Source organism: Mytilus galloprovincialis, chromosome 1 (assembly GCF_965363235.1).
Source record: "Mytilus galloprovincialis chromosome 1, xbMytGall1.hap1.1, whole genome shotgun sequence".
NCBI lineage: Eukaryota > Metazoa > Mollusca > Bivalvia > Mytilida > Mytilidae > Mytilus > Mytilus galloprovincialis.
This window is the reverse complement of record NC_134838.1, coordinates 91621669-91643040: the sequence shown is the minus strand read 5'-3', so window position 1 is coordinate 91643040 and position 21372 is coordinate 91621669. Positions and strand designations below refer to the sequence as shown.

At 31.3% G+C, this 21372-nt stretch overlaps 1 protein-coding gene across 1 annotated transcript in view; it reads right to left on the bottom strand.

Moving 5' to 3' along the window:
* The window catches only part of LOC143044551 (peroxisomal acyl-coenzyme A oxidase 1-like), a 36663-nt gene extending 15291 nt beyond the window's left edge, over positions 1 to 21372 (bottom strand). The window contains exons 1-10 of the mRNA XM_076216618.1: positions 21208 to 21372; positions 18261 to 18420; positions 17391 to 17545; positions 16337 to 16444; positions 14640 to 14759; positions 12752 to 12867; positions 10581 to 10750; positions 10168 to 10333; positions 8525 to 8715; positions 6671 to 6835 (exon numbers count right to left, since the gene is read on the bottom strand). Coding sequence (XP_076072733.1) covers positions 6671 to 6835; positions 8525 to 8715; positions 10168 to 10333; positions 10581 to 10750; positions 12752 to 12867; positions 14640 to 14759; positions 16337 to 16444; positions 17391 to 17545; positions 18261 to 18420; positions 21208 to 21352 — 1496 coding nt within the window. The 5' untranslated portion in view covers positions 21353 to 21372. The remainder of the gene's footprint in view (positions 1 to 6670; positions 6836 to 8524; positions 8716 to 10167; positions 10334 to 10580; positions 10751 to 12751; positions 12868 to 14639; positions 14760 to 16336; positions 16445 to 17390; positions 17546 to 18260; positions 18421 to 21207) is intronic.

Here is a 21372-nt window from a genome sequence, read left to right as displayed (position 1 = left end):
AATTTTTTAACATTTATTTTTAACCCCCTACTTACTATCTTATGCATAAAATATAAAGAACTGAATTTGGAAGATGTGTGAAAAAACTATGCAGGTTCTATACTGTTTATACCAGGGACTCATTGGACGATAACTGTGTACCCCAACCATTATGATCTTACTTTATGATGAATCAATATATTATAAACAAATTATAATAATGTAAAATTGTATTTCAATAAGATCAGTCCAGGAGTAAAAGATGACGTATTAGCTGATAATAAATGATAGGGAAATCTCACATTAGAGAAATGTGCTAAAAAGAAATTTTAAAGGTCCAAGTGTTATAATTTAGTGACAAGATAAATAACAGATAATGGAGTGCATGAACTGATCATAACAGCACCAAATCACCTGTACTAGTTTCAGTTCTTTACAGTTTGGTAAAAAAATATCAAACAGGTTTGTTTTAATTCGATGGCTGTTTCGCAAAATACCCCACCACGTTCAGGGTGTTACGATAGTTTTAACAAATCTTTCATCAATTGTCAGTGTGTATAACAGTTAGAATTTATTTAGATTATGAAACATGCAGCCAAATATGTACAATTATAAACAACATTGGGGAAGATAAGTAGAACACAAAAGGTCTATAGCTTTTGGAACACAACACAATTATATCTCTATTTCAATTAGCACTTTGATATTTGCAGGAGACTTTAATTATGACCTCATACTATAACCTTTAATCAAATGAAATAATGTGAAGTAATATTAATTACTTACAGACAAAAAGAAATTATCATTCCCTCTTGTGAAACATTTAACTCTATACAGGGGATATAAAATAATTGAGGTTCTCATGTTCAGTTGTTAATTTAGAGGATTAGCAAATTACGTCAAACCAAATCAATTCATTCAGGTGTCTAATACCAATACATGTTGATAAATGTCAATAAAGTCTAAGCATCCAGCACTAGAATAAATCTGTGTGGTGATCTTAAATATACAAGAGGATGCAACAAACAGCACCCAATCCTGATTCACATCTATTTCAAGAGCTGAATATACACTTTTAGATGCAAAAACACTTACTTAAACATATATAGAGCAGTAATTTTACAAAGTTGACAATAAAACTAATAAATAAAATTGAGAATGGAAATGGGGAATGTGCCAAAGAGACAACAACCCGACCATAGAGCAGACAACAGTAGAAGGTCACCAACAGGTCTTCAATGCAACGAGAAATTCTCGCACCCGGAGGCGTCCTTCAGCTGGCCCTAAACAAATATATACTGGTTTAGTGATAATGAACACCATACTAAACTCCAAATTGTACACAAGAAACTAAAAGTTAAAATAATACAAGACTAACAAAGGCCAGAGGCTCCTGACTTGGGACAGGCGCAAAAATGCGGCGGGGTTAAACATGTTTGTGAGATCTCAACCCTCCCCTTATACCTCTAGCCAATGCAGAAAAGTCAACGCACAACAATACGCACATTAAAATTCAGTTCAAGAGAAGTCCGAGTCTGATGTCAGAAGATGTAACCAAAGAAAATAAACAAAATGACAATAATACATAAATAACATCAGACTACTAGCAGTTAACTGACATGCCAGCTCCGGTCCTCAATTAAACTGATTAAAAAATTATGTCTTCATCATATGAATATCAGGCACAATCCTCCCCATGAGGGGTTTAGTTTCATACCATCATAACATATATGAGAAGAACATAACCTGTGTCATGCCAACAACTGGTTTATTAATAATAAATGTGTTTAGTTCCGATGCAAAGACCCTATAAGTGATCAATATTAACGCCAAAATATGCAATCTTTAATGACCTGACAACAGTATCGTAACTATATCCCTTCTTAATAAGTCTATTTAAAGGTTTTGTTAGCTTCTGAGGTGAATACTGACATTTTTGTGCTTTATAAAGAATAGTTCCATAAAATATTGGATGTGGAATACCTGAACGTATAAGAAGTCTGCATGTTGAGCTATATTTATGAATGATGTCCTTATACCGATGATAAAATTTAGTAAATGTTTTGACTAGTTTGTGATATTGAAAACCCTGGTGTAATAATTTTTCAGTAATACATAAATTTCTCTCATTAAAATCTAAAACATTGTTACATACACGAGCGAATCGTACAAGTTGAGATATATAAACACCGTAAGATGGTGACAAGGGAACGTCACCATCTAAAAATGAATAATTAACGATAGGAAATGAGAAATCATCTCATCTATCATAAATTTTAGTATTAAGCTTTCCGTTAATGATATATATATCAAGATCGAGGAAAGGGCAGTGGTCATTGTTAGTATTAGCTTTATTTAAAGTAAGTTCAACAGGATAAATTTCTTTAGTATACATACTGAAGTCATCATTATTGAGAGCTAAAATATCATCCAAATATCTAAAAGTATTATTAAATTTGTGTATCAGATGTTGTTTCTATGGGTCTTTGCTGATTTTTGTCATAAATTGTAACTCATAGCAATACAAAAACAGGTCCGCAATAAGTGGTGCACAGTTAGTCCCCATTGGAATTCCGATAACCTGACGATATACGGAATCTCCAAAGCGAACAAAAATGTTGTCTAGTAAAAATTCAAGGGCAGATATAGTATTAAAGCGTGTCCAATTGACATAGTTTTTTTGTTTATTGCTACTAAAAAATGACCTAAAAGAGTTTGAACATGTATATTCACATTCTGACTTTTTAAATGCCCATTTAATTATTAGGTGTGTGAATTTTTTCTTAATGAGAATGTGAGGCAATGTGGTATATAGGGTAGAAAAATCAAAACTTTGAACAGATTCAAAATCCCTAAAATAAGCATGCAATTTATCAAGTACTTCCAACGAGTTTTTGACACTCCAAAAGTTCCACTATTTTCGAAGGCCTTATTTGAACAATTTATTATCAGGTTTTTGATTGTACCAAGAGTACTGGTAAGAAGAATAGATAATTTAGTAGTGGAACAATGGCTTGAAGAAAAAATAAATCTATATTTGTAAGGTGTTTTGTGTAGTTTCGGAAGCCAATACATAGTTGGGACTTTCATTGTTTTTGGTTCTGCTTGTAAAGCGGTAGCTAAAAGTTTATGTTTGTTACAGATGTCGTTTTCTGAAAATGGAGTCAGTTGGAATATTGGTGAATTGGTGATTTCTTTTTGTAGAACCTCAATGTAAAATTTACGTCAACTAATAATAATATTATTAGCAGCTTTATCGGCCGGGACAAAAACAAATTCCTTGGCTAGTTCTTCTAGTTTATGTTTGATATGAGAATTAGGTTTATTGTGGTTATTGTTAAGAGTAAAATGTTCTTTAAAATTTTGAATACGTATATCAACAATGTTTATTACTGAATTAAAAAAAGAGTCCAAAGATTTTTTGTCAGCTTTTTCCCATTTTATCCATTTCAAACAGTAAGTACGGAGTGAGTCGTGGATGATATCTCGACACTCATTCCAATTAATAGTTGAAGAGGGGCGATATATAGGTCAATGAATATTTCAATGGCCAAAACTTTGTAAAAATGTTTTTAAAGTGGTACATCATATTATTTTCGTTTTATTTCAATATCAAATGTGATATGCTATTTCTCATCTTAAAGGTGCACCCATAAGATGGTTCATACCAAAGTCAACACGATATTTAGGTCTTTTATTTGTGAAAAATATGAAAGTTTTTTAAAAATACTTAGATAATTAACAAAATTTAGAGAATTATACTCGGAATCAAGAAATCAATAATTAATAATTTTTTGGGAGGTTTGAAACATCAACATTATGACACAAAATCACTACAGGCACATTGATATTGTTGATAATACACTTGCCCTGAATAAAAAAAACAGCTTTTAATTCATTCAGTATTATAAAATACACAAGCTACAAAATATGAAGTCTTGATTAAAAATATTCTTTTGAATATTTAAAAATGTTAAATCAAATGAAATACAACTATGTTAAAACAAAACTCATTCCAGACTGTTTTAGCATGAAAACTTTATTATACCTCCACTCAACAAAGTTGTAGAGGGGATAATGTTTTTGACCTGTCTGTCTGTCTGTCCGTCCATCAGTCCTGTTCTTGTAATAGCAACTTCTCTATAACTACACCACAGAATTTCATGAAACATTTTTAGATAATAAGGACATCACTGTTCTTGTCATCGCAACTTCTTTGTAACCACACAACAGAATTTCATGAAACTTTGTAAATAATAAGGACGTACTGTGTAGATGTGCATATATACCCACAGGAAATAATGATTCAATTTTTTTTCTTAGAGTTATCTTATTTGTGACAATGTGGGTGTGTGTGGTATGTGTGTGCGCTCACTAAGGTTCTTCAATTATGACTGTTAAAATATAAAAGTGACGTCAATAAGCATGCAAAAAATATTATCATGAGTATCTCATTAGAGACATGTAACTACCTTAGGTATACAGGAAGTATAACAAATTGTTGTTCTATGATATAGAATTGAAGGATTGGCATGCTGTTTCAAACAAAGAAAATTCATTAATTTGTTTACCCCTGTATATGGAAAAATATCAAATAGGCCTGTCCATTTTGATTTAATGCCTGTTTGTGTAGGGATTTAAAGATTCATGATGATTTTAAAACAACATAAGCCCTAATAAAAATCTGTGCAAGGTTTCTTATAAATATACATTTAGATGACCATGGATAAGAACCTAATAATAAACTAGAGGCTCTAAAGAGCCTGTGTCGCTCACCTTGGTCTATGTGCATATTAAACAAAGAACACAAATGGATTCATGACAAAATTGTATTTTGGTGATGGTGATGTGTTTGAAGTTCTTACTTTACTGAACATTCTTGCTTCTTACAATTATATCTATAATGAACTTTGCCCATTAGTAACAGAGAAAAATATTTGGAAAAAATTTACATAAATTTACCAAATTAATGAAAATTGTTAAAAATTGACTATAAAGGGCAATAACTCCTTAAGGGGTCAATTGACCATTTAGGTCATGTGGACTTATTTGTAGATCCTACTTTGATGAACATTATCGCTGTTTACAGTTTATCGCTATCTATAATAGTATTCAAGATAATAACCAAAAACAGCAAAATTTCTTTAAAAATTACCAATTGGAGGGCAGCAACCCAATAACCGGTTGTCCTATTCATTTGAATATTTCAGGGCAGATATATATTGACTTGATTAACAATTTAACTCCTTGTCAGTTTTCCTCTAAATGATTTGGGTTTCAGAGTTATAGGCAAAAAACTACATTTTACCCCTGTTCTATTTTTAGCCGTGGTGGCCATCTTGGTTGGATGGCCAGGTCATCGGACACATTTTTCAAACAAGGTACCTCAAAGATGACTGTGGCCAGGTTTGAATTAATTTGGCCCAGTAGTTTTAGAGGAGAAGATTTTTGTAAAAGATAACTAATATTTACGAAAAATGGTTAAAAATTGACTATAAAGGGCAATAACTCCTAAAGGGGTCAACTGACCATTTTGGTCATGTTGACTTATTTGTAAATCTTACTTTGATGAACATTATTGCTGTTTACAGTTGATCTCTTTCTATAATAATATTCAAGATAATAACCAAAAACGGCAAAAATTTCCTCAAAATTACCAATTCAGGGGCAGCAACCCAACAACAGGTTGACCGATTCATCTGAAAATTTCAGGGCAGATAGATCTTGACCTGATAAACATTTTTACCCCATATCAGATTTCCTCTAAATGCTTTGGTTTTTGAGTTATAAGCCAAAAACTGCATTTTACCTCTATGTTCTATTTTTAGCCGTGGCGGCCATCTTGATTGGTTGACCGGGTCACGCCACACATTTTTTAAACTAGATACCCCAAAGATAATTGTGGCCAAGTTTGAATTAATTTGGCCCAGTAGTTTCAGAGGAGAAGATTTTTGTAAAAGATTACTTATATTTATGAAAAATGGTTAAAAATTGACTATAAAGGGCAATAACTCCTAAAGGGGTCAACTGACCATTTCGGTCATGTTGACTTATTTGTAAATCTAACTTTGCCGAACATTATTGCTGTTTACAGTTTATCTCTATCTATAATAATATTCAAGATAATAACCAAAAACAGCAAAATTTCCTCAAAATGACCAATTCAGGGGCAGCAACCCAACAACAGGTTGACCGATTCATCTGAAAATTTCAGGGCAGATAGATCTTGACCTGATAAACATATTTACCCCGTCAGATTTCCTCTAAATGCTTTGGTTTTTGAGTTATAAGCCAAAAACTGCATTTTACCCCTATGTTCTATTTTTAGCCGTGGCGGCCATCTTGGTTGGTTGACCGGGTCACGCCACACATTTTTTAAACTAGATACCCTAATGATGATTGTGGCCAAGTTTGGTTCAATTTGGCTCAGTAGTTTCAGAGGAGAAGATTTTTGTAAAAGTTAACGACGACGGACGACGGACGACGGACGACAGACGACGACGGACGCCGGACGCAAAGTGATGGGAAAAGCTCACTTGGCCCTTCGGGCCAGGTGAGCTAAAAATAAGAAGATGTGGCATGATTGCCAATTAGACAAGTCTCCACATCTTAGATCATTGTAGAGATTCATGTAAATTATTATCATTTCTTCATGTTGTCAATATGATCTCAATTGTATCAGATTACTCACCTGTTAGCCCTATTCCTGAATATATCACATAGGAATGTTAGGTTAAAGCAGTCTGCCGGTGTCTGTAGTGGACAATTAAAGGATTGTGGGTCAACATTCAGGTACTCACAACTTTCTGTCACTACCTCTCCTACGGAAACTTTAGCTATTTGTTTCATCAAATACCTGTATATAAATTATTTTCTAAATAATTATTTTCAACTATATTCATAAAATGTAAGTTAGCTATTTTAAAGTCTAGGTATATTTTAAGGAATATTCAACAAAAATAGATAAAAACACAGCCACATGTTTTTCACTTTCACAGAAATAGTACTGAATAATTTACAACTTTTAGATTGTAAAAACTACATAACAAACTTGACTACCATTACATAGTTTTTTGGTAAAAGAAAGACAACTTATTTCTGTCAAGTCAACCATTATAACTGTTTTTAACGTTGGTTACATGGTTACATGTAAAGTTCTGTTATGACAGTTGTTATCCACTCATTTGATGTGTTTGAGCATTTGATTTTGCTATTTAATTAGGGACTTTCCGTTTTGACAGAGTTCCATACTTTTGTGACTTTACTTTTTCATGTTTATATTTCATTCTTCCTCAAATCAAGAAAAAAAACAAAATTGATGGAAATTCTTAAATATTAAATGAAACTTCCTTGTTGACATTTTTCTTGAACTACATAATAAGCCTTAAACTAAATATGTGATTTTTGCTTTAACTGAGTTTTTTTTATTTAAACCCCCAAAAAAGGGAAATAACACTTTTTAATTATTTTGTGTCTGAAGTGCTTTCCAGGATTTATCTTCATAAGGCGCACGCACACTCAAAGCCAAATATTTAAAAGTGTGAGATTTATGAGTAGTAAAGCACATGCTTAGCTTTAAGACAAAATGAACATAAAATTTATAGCCAAATCCATCAATGGCCAACTTTGCCTAGGGAGTTGTAGAAGTATAAAAAAGATGAGCAGTAAAATGTAAATTTCATATTTTTTTGGTTGCATTTACAGGACAAACAAAAGCTAAAAGACATATACCTCCTCCTTTTTGTATGAAGATTTCTATGAAGAATTTATGCATTATCTTTAAGCATGAGAATAATATTAAGATCCAAACTTGAGGAATCGAGAGCCTGGGTCTCTTATAATTACATGCATTTTTAACAATGACCACTTTTAAGTAGAAATCATTATCAAAGGGGAATAATTCTATTATGCTATATCTGACAATTTCAGTTATGTTGACTTATTAGTAGATCTTATCTGATGATAATAAACTCATCATAGCTACCAGGATTGAAATTATGCATTTGTGAAAGATGCACATTTCTTGAAAAAAAGACTTTGTGTAGACGAAACGTGCGTCTGGCGTATTAAATTATTATCCTGGTACCTTTGATAACTATTTACACCACTGGGTCAATGCAACTGTTGGTGGACATTTTGTCCCCAAGGGTATCACCAGCCCAGAAGTCTTTGAAATTTTCGAAAAAACTAAGCATTTTCTTATCCCAGGAAGGGATTACCTCAGCTGATTTGGCACAACTTTTTTTAATTTTGGGTCCTCACTGCTCTTCAACTTTGTACTTGTTTGGCTTTATAACTATTTTGATTTGAGCGTCACTGATGAGTCTTATGTAGAAACTCATGTCTGGCGTACTAAATTATAATCCTGGTAACTTTGATAACTATCATCAGTGATGTTCGAATAAAAAAAATTTAATAAGGCCAAATGATCACCTTTTCCTTTTTCAAGTTTCATGCCATGTTAGCTAAAAAGGACAGGACTGGTTTTATCATTTGACTAAAAAGTAAAATAACAAAAATAGGAGTAAATTCCAATGTATTTTACCTTGCTGTTTGTAAACATACTACTGTGTACTCTCCTTCAGCAGTAACAACAGAATGAAGTAAACCTAAGACTTCTGATATGCCTGCTACCATAAGGTAACCATGCCCTCCACAAGCTGTACGGCATATACTAGCACCATCTATACCAATCTTTGAGGATAATCCCTTCAAACCACAGGAAATACTATGAATCTATAAAAAAAAAACCATACAAATTAAAGAAGTATTAATAGAACGTTAGTTGCAAATTATCTATTCTATATATAATATTAGGTCCAATCCTACTTATTTAATTGAAGCAAGTGGGCAAATAAACATCTATCAGCATTTTTTTTTATTTGATTACAACTTTCATACACTCAAGACAATATGAAAAATTGTAAAGACATCTGTCTTTTGATCATTTTACAAGTATCTAGTACCTACCCCTAATTTCAGACTAAAGTGTCATAAGATAAAGTCATAATGACTATAAGGTGCACAGTTTTCTCTGCTTTCAAAATCTTTATGTTTGAATCCGTCTAGGTTTTCATATTACAACCAGAAACTACTTGTAGATAAATTTTTGGTCAAAGATTGAATTAAGTACATGTACAGTTAATCACAGTATAATCATGAAGTTCAGGGGTTGAAGTCATAAAACTTTGCTCAGTGCTTGGAGCACAAAAATCATGCTTGAAACATGAAATACAGCATTTTGATTGGTTGATTTTGGAGTATGAGTACAAAAAACTGACTCGAAAGTTTTATGACTTCAAGGCCTGGTGTGATTATGACCCATGTAAATAGCAAATCCCAAATACACAGTTTAGTGGTGGTGCACCAGACAAAGTCAGAACATAGAGATAAGATACCAGGTAATAGGTACTATTGGTATGGTATGGGTTTCGATCAGGAACTTGTTAATTATTGGTAATATGAAATATGTGGAAGACAAAAGGGCCTGAAATGGTGTAATTTTTAATCAACACCATTGTCCTATATATATTTATATATATAATATATATAAAGTTGAATTCTTTGATTCATCTTCTTTACATCATGACTGCTAACAAATTAGACCTTAATATTTTAGTAGTATAGATTTATTAATTTACTCTCTCATTGATATGTACCCCACTTGTTTGTATACAAAGAACAAGGTACAATAAGATGATTTTCTGGCCAATGAATTCCAAAACAATCAAAAAGTGATATTAATCTATTAAGCAATGTCTTTCTGATGATCACAAGACATTAGACTGTTATAAGATAGTAGTTTAATTGAATATCTAAATTCATAAACTTGCATAAACAAATGATGGCTTTAAATACAGACAACTCTTTTTGAATTATCACATAAATCAGAAAAACTATGAATAACAGACTTAATAGACAATGTATTTGTATAATAATTATCCCTTTTTCACATTTTACATTGAACTAATATTTAGGTTAAATAATTTCTGTTTATATCAAAACTTTTTCATTAGTTAGCTGTTTAGTAGAAAAAAAACAGTAAATCTCTAACAAGAAAGTAATGGCTACTACAGTACTTGAATTTACCAATGCTTGACCCTTTTCTACCATTGATGGATATTATCAGAGAACAAATAAATTGTTTATCTATTGAAGCCTGCTATTAAGATGGAAACATGTATATACCTCTGCTAACATTTTATAACTTCCTTTATTCCTAATATCCTCCATCATTCTGTTATACTGTCTTCGTAAATTTCTTGACATAAAGAACAAAGCATATGTATCAGCCAACACTGGAAACAGTTTATATTGCTGAGTTTGATAGTCGAGAATCTGTGGTTCTGGTCCACTGAAATAAATAAGTCATAGTGTAATGTTGTGTCTGATAGTCCAGAATCAGAGGCTCTTGCCCAATGGAGTTAAAATTAAAAAAACAAGCCATATTGTAATGTTGTACATTTGAATATCATTCATCTTAAGACAGTTCAAAGTACTAGTAGGACCAGCTTGCATCATTTCTGAGAAAACATTAACAGATTAACATTAATACTTTTAAAGCTTCTGTCAAATGGAGTCAAGCTTTAAATCATGATTACCTGTCATCCATTTTAGACTGATGTCTAACAGCACTGTATCTAACAGCTGTAGTAATAGCTTTTCTTAAAGCATCATGAACCCACTTTGTCATTTTAACTCTGACCAAGACCATTGTTGCATAAATTGCTTTATTTGGTCCTGAACTGGTATATTTGCCATCACTGGATACCTGTAAAAAAAATAGTAGTATTGTGAATGTAACACTGTTAATTGAATTAAAAGGCCTTTATTTAGCAAACTTTATTATGAAATGACTTCCATACATACATGTCAACCTCTGACAATGGGAAATCATGTCATGACATGACATGACATGTCAAAAAGCGTGTGAAAACGTGTCACGTAGATGCGGACTTGTTAATATGAATGTGGTAATGTACATAATTTCAAATTCATACAAATTTGTGAATATAAAAAAACAATATATATTCTACTGTGAACTTTTATTGTATTAAACAGTGGTCTGTTACATGTATGTTGCTTTTAAAGCACCACCACTAGGCACATATTCAAAACAACTGCCAGTTTCAAGTTTAGTTACATTTATTTGATAACAGCACACAATACAAGTATAACATAGTCAAGTTCTGATCAGAATTCAGTGTCAATATCTTTATAATTGAAAAGGCTGTCCCACAGTAGGAATTGATATTTGACTGAATTAGCTTCATCAAGATTTGAAAGAATGTCATAATGATTTTTTTTTTGGCAATGTAAAATGTCATCTATTATCTCTGTCATTGCTCCATTGCTATTGCCTGGTTAAAACTGGGTAGTTCATCAGAAGAAAGCTGGTACTGAGAGCTGATCCAACAGTTCTGATATATTTTCATCCCCATGGCCTGTAGAAATCTGTTGCCATGTTGGCTAGATTTGAAACTGAAATTGAAAAAGAAAAATGTTTTATAAATTTGATTTCCATTAGATAAACATGTTAAAATGTTTATTCAAATAGCTACATTGTATTTCTCCTCTCACATGTATTGTTTTTTATCATTGCAACATAGAATGCACAAATTATGCGTTACTTGTCACTCGATCATTTAAACTCGAACTCAAATATAATTTATAAATCTTGAATCTTGCCGTACACATCGTTTTGGCTTAACAATCGGCACTTTAGACGACGGTACAGGCCCTGAAAGTGACCCCTTTCTGTGCACATTTCCCCTATAAAGTGAATTTGAAAGAAAGTCACAAAATCGTTAAAACTAAACACAAACTACTTACCTTTTACAGTTTGTCCATATAGAAAAATAAACAATACGGCAGCCAAACAATTACTTCGAATTTTTCGGTATTTATCGCTGAATAAGGAAAAACCCCGAGAATAGCGATATCACTAACGACCAAAAAATGAAAAGAACGAAAAAGCGTGTAATTGCTTGTAAAGTGGTGAAAAGCGTGTACACGCCATGTGACAAAATCCTCGCGTGTAAACCGTTGAAAAAGCATGTATTACACGCGAATATCATGTCACTTGACATGTATGCTTCCATATAAATGGGACCTGCGAACTGACTGACTGATTGACAGCCATATTTAAAAATATATCACCCTGTTGCATGTAGTGTTTGATATGAGTTGTCTATATGTTTCCAGGAGCTTTAATGAGAGAAAAAAGTTTAAATGACATATAATAAATGTCAATGTACACTGTTCAGTATGTTCATTTTGATTGGTTTATTTTTAACAAATATTTCAGGACCTCAATTCCTGAGATTAAAATGTGATTGCAAGCAAGAAATGTCTCGATTCAAAATATAAATACATGATTTTATTTGATTGTTTTCACATGAAGTAAACCATAAAAACTATGATACAATTTCTATTTTTATTCAAGTGTGCCTTGTCTTCCTTGAGATTGCATAGTGTAGTTTTTCTTAAAATACCTGTACCAAGTCAGGAATGTGATAGTTGTCCATTTGTTCTGTTGATTGATATAGTCCGGTATTAAATCTAATCGGGTTTTGTGTACTTCGTCTTCTAGAATTTACTCTGTTCTGTATTTTTTTACATACAAATAAACATAATGAACAAATATTCTACAGAGAGAGAGAGAGAGAGAGAGAGGGGGGATTTATACCAATAAAAAAGATTTGAGGGACAAATGAGAATAATGATACTATTCTAAAACCAAGTCACTACTTGATAAATTTTTACTTTTTACCTGAGCATGTTTCATCAGCATGTGTTGTCTTGGAATCCGTACATTTTTTAACAGAAGAAACCCATTGTCATTATAGTTAAGTGTCATCTTTGGTCCTATATCACCAACTTCTATGCCTAGAAAATATTGTTATTATGAAATGTTACATATATACACTGCAAGAAAAACATCTTTCATTTTAACTGTCAGATGAAATTGAAACTCAATGTTTACCAATTTGATATTGAGGTCCAAAATCCAAAATCTTAATACTTGTTTTAAAAATTTCACATATCAAAGAACCCCAAATATTTGTTTAAAAAGTACTATATGTAGTAAACATAGTTTAATTTTGAACCTTGATTTTGGACCAATTTGACAAATGGACCAAAAATCAAAAATATTAAAGAACCTTAAGTATTCAAAACATTGTATTGGTCAAGAAATAATAAAATTATACAAAGTATAAGAAAAGTTTTGTTTTTGGACCCTTTTTCCTAAACAGTCAGGGTCATAACACGAATTCTATCTACACCTTTTGTTTTTCTTTTACACTTTTTGCACAACATACAACAAATTTTACCACAATATGAGAGAGCAACAAACATGAGAAATATGAAAGGTAGATGTAGAAGGAATAAGTTCACTAATTGCTTCAATTAAGTATATCTCAAATTGGTCCACAGCAAAATAAAACGCAAGCTAAAGGTGACTGGTAATAAATGCTTTACAAATCATGCAATTGTAAAATTTCACAGAGATGATAGTTATAACAGAAAGACCAGAGGAGACCTTGGCAATGATCTCATTGGCAATGATACAACATCTTTTTATCATATCATGATTATCTGAGGTATATGTTAAAGCAACCACAACCTGAAAATCAAACCAACAAAAAATATATAATCTAGAAGATGAATTAAGAAATAATTCCTTCATGTCATGCTCTATGCTCATTTTAACATGGGTAGGCATTATATTTGTCGAAATTTCACACTGAGCGTTAGCGAGGTGTAAAATGTGGTCAAATATAATGCCTACCCATGTTAAAATGAGCATAGAGCATGACAGAAAGGAATTATTTCGATTCTAGTAGGACAAATACAGTATTTTTATAGGTTGAAGCGTACGAAAATACCGTAAAAATCTTTGGCTATTCCCGTTTCCTCCTCGAGGAGTCTGTACACTACATTTCAAATTTGATAAGTTTAAAAACTACGAGCAGGGAAAATATATGTTGTTTTATAAAAATATATAATAAAAGTTTATGTTAGCTGCTTAAATGTATATATTTTAAAGGATAACGATGGAAATAACGTTAATATAAACAGTAAGTTCGTGCGCATGTGTCAAACATATTTTGTGCTCATTAGAACACGGCTTTGTTTACAAAGCGTAATAAGGACGTCATATTAGAATATGGTTTTTTAACAATCGACAGGTGTCTATACTGTGAGTCAAACTATGATATATTTCTGATTCCAAAAAATGGTAGGGAAGTAACTTCAATTGCTTTAAAAACAGGGGGAAAATATATTGTATTACCAAAGAGACATATAATTAAAGTTCAAACATTTATCTATCTAAACATATAAGTTTCATGTGAATTAGAGTCATTTGGTAAAATAAAATAAACGTTTGAGGTGGAATGTTTTGAAAAAATGACCACCCAAAAAACTATGTGTCAAAGCAAATACATGTACTTTCATATTTTGGCTAACATCCTTACTTGTGGATATATATAGTATTCTACCAAAAATCTGCCTTAAATACCAAATTCTTGAAAAAATGACACTTCTTTCATGTTTATCAGTGTGAAAAATTGGAACCTAATAGAACAAACATCTAAAATCTATTCAGATAAATATCTAACTCTGTGCTAACGTTATAGCTAGTGATAAAATTGTACCTGGTAGAGGCATGTGATTATCCAAACTTCTTAGTTGTAACACAAATGGATGCATTCCATAATTCTTTCCATTAATGATCAATACAGCTTGCACTACTGCATGTGTTGATGATTTCCCCACTAGAAATTAAAAACAAAAATGTTCTACACATATTTATGCACTGCCTTTACATTAAATTTATCCCAAGCTGTGTTTTGATATTTAACTAAAGAATTCCTGCACTGTTCAAAATATATGCAAAAAGTAATTTCTTTTCAATATTGGAAAGGAATACCAATATAGATAGAACGTGAAAAACTATTCACTTAAGCAGATTTCATTCTTACAGAGTTTTGTTGTTAAATAAAGTGTAAAGCTGATCATATTTATGATAAGTAAGATTCAATTGTCTCCCTTTGCATATATTTATAAAATAATTAGTCTGATATCAAAAAACAGCTTCTGTTGAATTTTAGGTAAGAGATAATTCCTTAATGTCATGCGCTATGCTCATTTTATCATAGGTAATCATTAAATTTGTTGATATTTTACACTGATCGTCAAATATAATACCTACACATGTTTAAATGAGCATAGAAATAAATGCAGTATGGGCTGTGCTCATTGTTGAAGGTAGTACTGTGACTTATAGTTGTTAATTTCTGTGTCATTTGGTCTCTTATGAAGAGTTGTCTCATTGGCAATCATACCACATCTTCTTTTTTATATATAGAGCATAATATGATAGAATTATTTCAATTCTTATAGGACAAAAAGGATATTTTTGTAGGTCAAAGCGTACAAAAATAATATTAAAATATTTGGCTGTTTCCATTTCCTCTCAGTGAAGTATGTACATTACATTTTCATATTTAAAAAGTTTAAAAAAACTAATTGCAGGGTAATTACATCAAGTTTGAATAACAATATATATAATATATTTAATGTAAGCAGCTACAATGTACTTATTTTGTGACAATATAATGGAAAACTTGATTGTTAACATTAAGTTTGTGTACATGTGTCAAATATATTTTGTGCTCATTAGAACAAGGCTTTATTTTACAAGTGAAATTAGGACTGGACATCATATAAGAATCAATATTAATTAAATGTTTCTCCACAAGTATAAGATACTACATGTAATAAAATACTACAATAATTCTAATCATCTGTTTAAAAATTATATCTCACATGACATGTTTTACTTCAAAATCTTGACTAGTGATATTAAGTACATTTTGATTTACATATAAACTTTATATGAGTGTTCAAATTATATAACTTACTTTCAGAAATTCATTTAAGCATCTACATATAATTTGATTATATGCTTGATTTCAGAACTCTCCACCATCATGAAATCAAGAGTGTTGCCAAAACCTTATTGGTCATTCAAATATAGGTTTACGGTATATGAAGAAAAAAGGTTGGAAGTTATCTAAGAAAAAAATCTCAAAACTTGAATAATACAGGAAGCATATACTGTAAATTCAGAAATTATTGCCATGTTTTTATTATTGCAAAAAAATGCGACTTGGTTATAATCGCAATAATAAAAACTCGCATTTTGAAATTTTGTATATGAATTAAACAGGATTTTTCTCAATATCACAAAATTAAAATAGCATATTTGTCTAAAATGACAAAATCGCAATAATAAATGCATGCAATAATTTCTGAATTTACAGTAAAAGAACATGTATTTGATGCTTACATGACCCTGGCCACCATTTCATAGAAGATTTGTGTGGTGTATTAAGTATAAATTCCTCTGTTACAGGATCATATGTTGCTGTAGTCTCTAAACCTTGAAGATATGTACCTAAAATAGAAAACATTCACTTTGTATATACTGCTGTAGTCTCTAAACCTTGAATATAAGTACCTTAAATAGAAAAACATTCACTTTGTATACACTGCTGTAGTCTCTAACGCTCGTAGATATATACCTAAAATAGCAAGATATATACCTAAAATAGCAAAACGATTACTTTGTATACTGTAAACCAATTAACTTGACATTTTAAAAATGATTCTACTAGAACTAACCAATCATGTACCATTATCCTCAAAGTAAACACATGGAGCTTCGATTTTAAGAAACGTATCGGGGATCAAAGATCTTTAGTTTTACTTTCCTCACATCTACAAAACACTATTAAAAAAAACAGAGAACCTGATGGGACAATTCCAAAAATTTTAGAATGGAAAAATTCACGGAATTCATTCGCCTAGAGCAGTGGGCTTAAATATTCAGCACAAAGCAACTATCGACATGTAAATCCAATACTTTTCAGATTTGCTGTATTTTTATATTTTATCTGTATATATTTGCAGGACTACTCCAATCCCTACTTCTACTTACTCATTGATGAGGAGGGAACTAAAACTAAGAGAAGACGTTCTGTGGATTCATTATTTATTTATAGGATATAAAAACAAGGTTGTATGCAAACTTTGGCAAAACCACGATATTAAATGTCCAAGTAAATACAAGTTTTCATCAATCTATGAAAAGTTTTACCCACTAGAGGAAACCACATTTACTGTGGTATTGACTTTGGAATACCGTACAAAAATCATTTGAGATTTGTTTCATTATTTTCTTTGTATTTTAGACTATTGGTATTTGATACCTGCTAGCATTTTTTTGTTATTTTAGACTTTTTATATTTGATACCTGCTTGCAGTTCTTTATAATTAAGACTATTGATATTTGATACTAGCTTGCAGTTATGTTTTTTAACTTGCGTATTTCCTATTCTTACCATGTCCCATTTCTGTCTGTGCATAAGTGCCAAGAATTTTAAAGTTTGTGGCAAGTGGTAACCATTTAGCCTTTTGTGTTTCAGTGGCCAGCCTTTCTAATGACGGAATAAACATCGTAAAATGCAGACTCATGCCAAACAAATGGTTCACAAGACTGAAATAAGATGATATTGTTTGCATGATTAGTTAACAGATGCATGTCTTGTCTACACTATACATAATTCAAAAAACAATTTTAAAATCTGCCAAATTACTGCATATTTATGGGACTGTATACGTACATCCCTTTTTTAGTACATGTACAATGTACTGCTAGTTTTAAACTGACGCATATTAGAATAATTTACACAGTACCTTTATTCCAAGTCCTTTCAATTCATTATAAATTAAGAACATTCCTAGTACAAGGATGCCCCATCTGCACTATCATTTTCTATGTTCAGTGGACTGGAAAATGGGGTAAAAACTCTAATTTGGCATCAAAATTAGTAAGATCATATTAAATGGAATATATGTACCAAGTTTCAAGTTGATTGGACTTCAACTTCATCAAAAACTACCTCGACCAAAAACTTTAACCTGAAGCAGGACAGACAGACAAACAAACAAACGGACGCACAGACCAGAAAACATAATGCCCATAAATGGTGCATAAAAATGTTAATTATATCTTCTGATCATGCCCCCCAAACAATACACGATGGTCAGTTTCTAAATATATGACAACCCTTTGTATTACTGTTTTTAAAACACATTTCAGTAACTATGAAAAATTCTCTTTTTGAAAATGTTACCCAAAGTGAACGACCAACAATTATCAAAATATTCATTGTTTGAAAATTTTTAAGCTATAAATTATTAAAACATACTCCTCTATGACCTCAAATTGTTGATCTGTCCACTTGTACTTCTGTCTTAGACTAAATAATTGAACTCCTCTGGCTATTGATTCTTCGTATAATTCTGATCTGGTTTTAAAGAAGTTTTTGTAGAAATCCTTAAACAAAGGATCATCAAACAACAGTTTTTCTACAAATAGAAAATCAGAAAAATCAAAGTCATGCAATTGACAGACAATGTGCTTTTCCAAATAATTTTATCAAATGTATAGCATTCATTATACCTCAAATATATATACATTAGTTTCCTTCAAACTGAAATAAAAGCATGATAGTTAATAAGAGTTAAAAGAAGGCATGCATGAACTAAGTAGCAATTTTAACTGAAGTCGTATACACATTTTAAACACATAAGTTAAACTGGATCCAATTGAGTCCTATAATGTGAATAATTTGTCAATAAATTTGTAAACACTATTTTGATTTTTTTTTTAAAGTAATGTACATGAAGATAGAGGTTTTCTTAGTCCCTTGACTGCATTATATGTATCAAACTGTTGATTATTATTTTCATTATATCAGTTTTCTTTAAAAAGTTTACACAAAAATCTATTTATAAATATTTAGTTCACTACCATAGACTATGTTTCTTTAAATTGATTGCACAACTTTTACAATTAGTGTGACACTGACAATTATTCAATGAAGTATTATTTCTATTAAACAGGTAACTATAAAATTACAGAAGTTTCACTGGATATCTGAAATTTAATCTCCTCAGATCTTTTGTCATGCTTGTCATTTGTAGCAAGAAGCAAAAACTGTGTGTGATCATCAACAACAGGGTAATGTAAATTTCCAAAGGACATAGAATATTTCAACTGATGTTTTCCTTTTAACCCTAATGGTTTTTGTAGTAAATTAAAAGTGTTATTAGGTAAACTTGGTTTTCAGCATGTCTGGGAAAATCAAAATACTATGTAAAAGAAAAAATTACTTTTTTCATTTCAAAAGAAATTAGAAGAGGAATTCATAAAATACTGGAAACAAGCTCTTTTTTGTGACTCTAATAATGGTAATAGTCATGGTAATAAACTAAGAACATATCGCAAAGTTAACAAGTGAAACTGCGAGCTACTGCTCACTGATGATACCCCCGCCGCAAGTGGATAATTTTAATAGTGTAAAAATATGCAAGTGTTCGGTAAACAGGAAGTTGTTGAGTGATGAATCTGAAAACGCATTACACGGTATAGCTAACTTGTATAAATCCTGAAACCAAATTTCAGAAATCCTTGTATAGTAATTCCTGAGAAAAATGTGACGAAAATTTTCAACTTGGCTATCATATGTAAAATCATACAAGTGTTCGGTAAACAGGAAGTTGTCAAGTGATCAATCTGAAAACGCATCACATGGTATAGCTGACTTATATCAAGTCTGAAACCAAATATCAGAAATCCTGGTAGTGCAGTTCCTGAGAAAAATGTGACGAAAAATTTTCAACTTGGCTATCAGGTGTAAAAATGATACAAGTGTTCGGTAAACAGGAAGTTGTCGAGTGATGAATCTGAAAACGCATCACACAGTATAGCTGACTTATATCAAGCCTGAAACCAAATTTCAGAAATCCTGGTAGTGTAGTTCCTGAGAAAAATGTGACGAAAAATATTCATGGGACGGACGGACTGACTGATTGACTGACGGAAGGACAGACAGAGGTAAAACAGTATACCCCCCTTTTTTTCAAAGTGGGGGTATAAAAATAATTTTGGATTAGAAAAATATCTTCTACTGGACCTGAACAAAAGTGTTATTTCTAAAATGGTAAAAATCAGAATTAGTAATGTAAATTACTAAAAGAAGTTGGTAGATATACTAGAACACCTTTAGAACAGAGAATTTGTCCAATTTGTGAGGATGGAATTGAAGATGAGTTCCATTTCCTCATTCAATGTAAAGCGTTAGAACTTAATAGAAATGTACTCTTTTGTAATTTAAGTGATATAGTTCCATCTTTTGTTAATATGTTTGAACAAGATAAGTTTAGTTTCATTTTGAAAAGTAATGATACGGACATTAGTACTGTAAGTGTAGCTGGAATAAGTGATATGTATGATTTGAACATTCATTTAAAGCAAACATAATGTTGTTAAGAGCTTTTATAGTATTAAAGCTGATTGTAATAGCTTGAATTAATATTATAGTATGAATAACACCTCCACGCAATGTAAATATAAAATATATATCTCTTATCATGATCATTGAGAAAATATGTTTGGTTGTTTTTTGTTTGTTTGTTTGTTTGTTTGTTTATTTTTGAATTTGTATTTTGTAAATGTCGGCTGGTACGTATCATTTCTGTATAGAAATTTACACCAATAATATTATTTGATTTCATTTGATTTGACTGACCTCATCTCAAAAAGGCTTTAAAATGAGACAGAAATAAATATATATATTTTTTTAAAGATTAAAATCTTCATCTTATCCAAATTGCCCAAGAAATCAACTTTAGCAGATCAACTACATGTTCATGTAAATTTGTATATGGTAAATTTTAGCACATGTAAGTTATATATTATACAGTTATACACGTCACCATCTTGCAAACAACAGACAAAATGACAGAGCAACTGATACAGTAGTCCAAATAATTATGAAGTCTTGGAAGAGTATTTTAATTTTTGCTTTGACACCTTCCTGCGACATAAGGCATCAAAGGAAAAAAATATCATAGCCTTTCAAGTCGTCATAATTATTTGGACGTAACTGATACAGACGTTATTTTTATTTCTTCAATGCCCTAGAATGAGTATTTTTTAAGGGAATTTATGTGTCTAGTTTGTTTAGAAGAGGACTGATGTGGTTATTATGTGTGATGGGTTGTATAATATACAACAACAAAAGGGTTAAAAAATAGGACTATACAAAAATCTTATCTCGATTCGAACTACTGGATTTCCTTTTTTCATACCCATTTCTTTTCTAAATTTTGTTTTATCTACACCTCCATCTATGATTTCTGTTATTTCATTGATGTTGAATGATGCGTTGCTCCGTTCGAGTGTCAAATCTTGGTTATTTTCTTTACGGGAATCATCCGTAGTCGTGGTCGCCATTTTGTCCAATAAATATTATT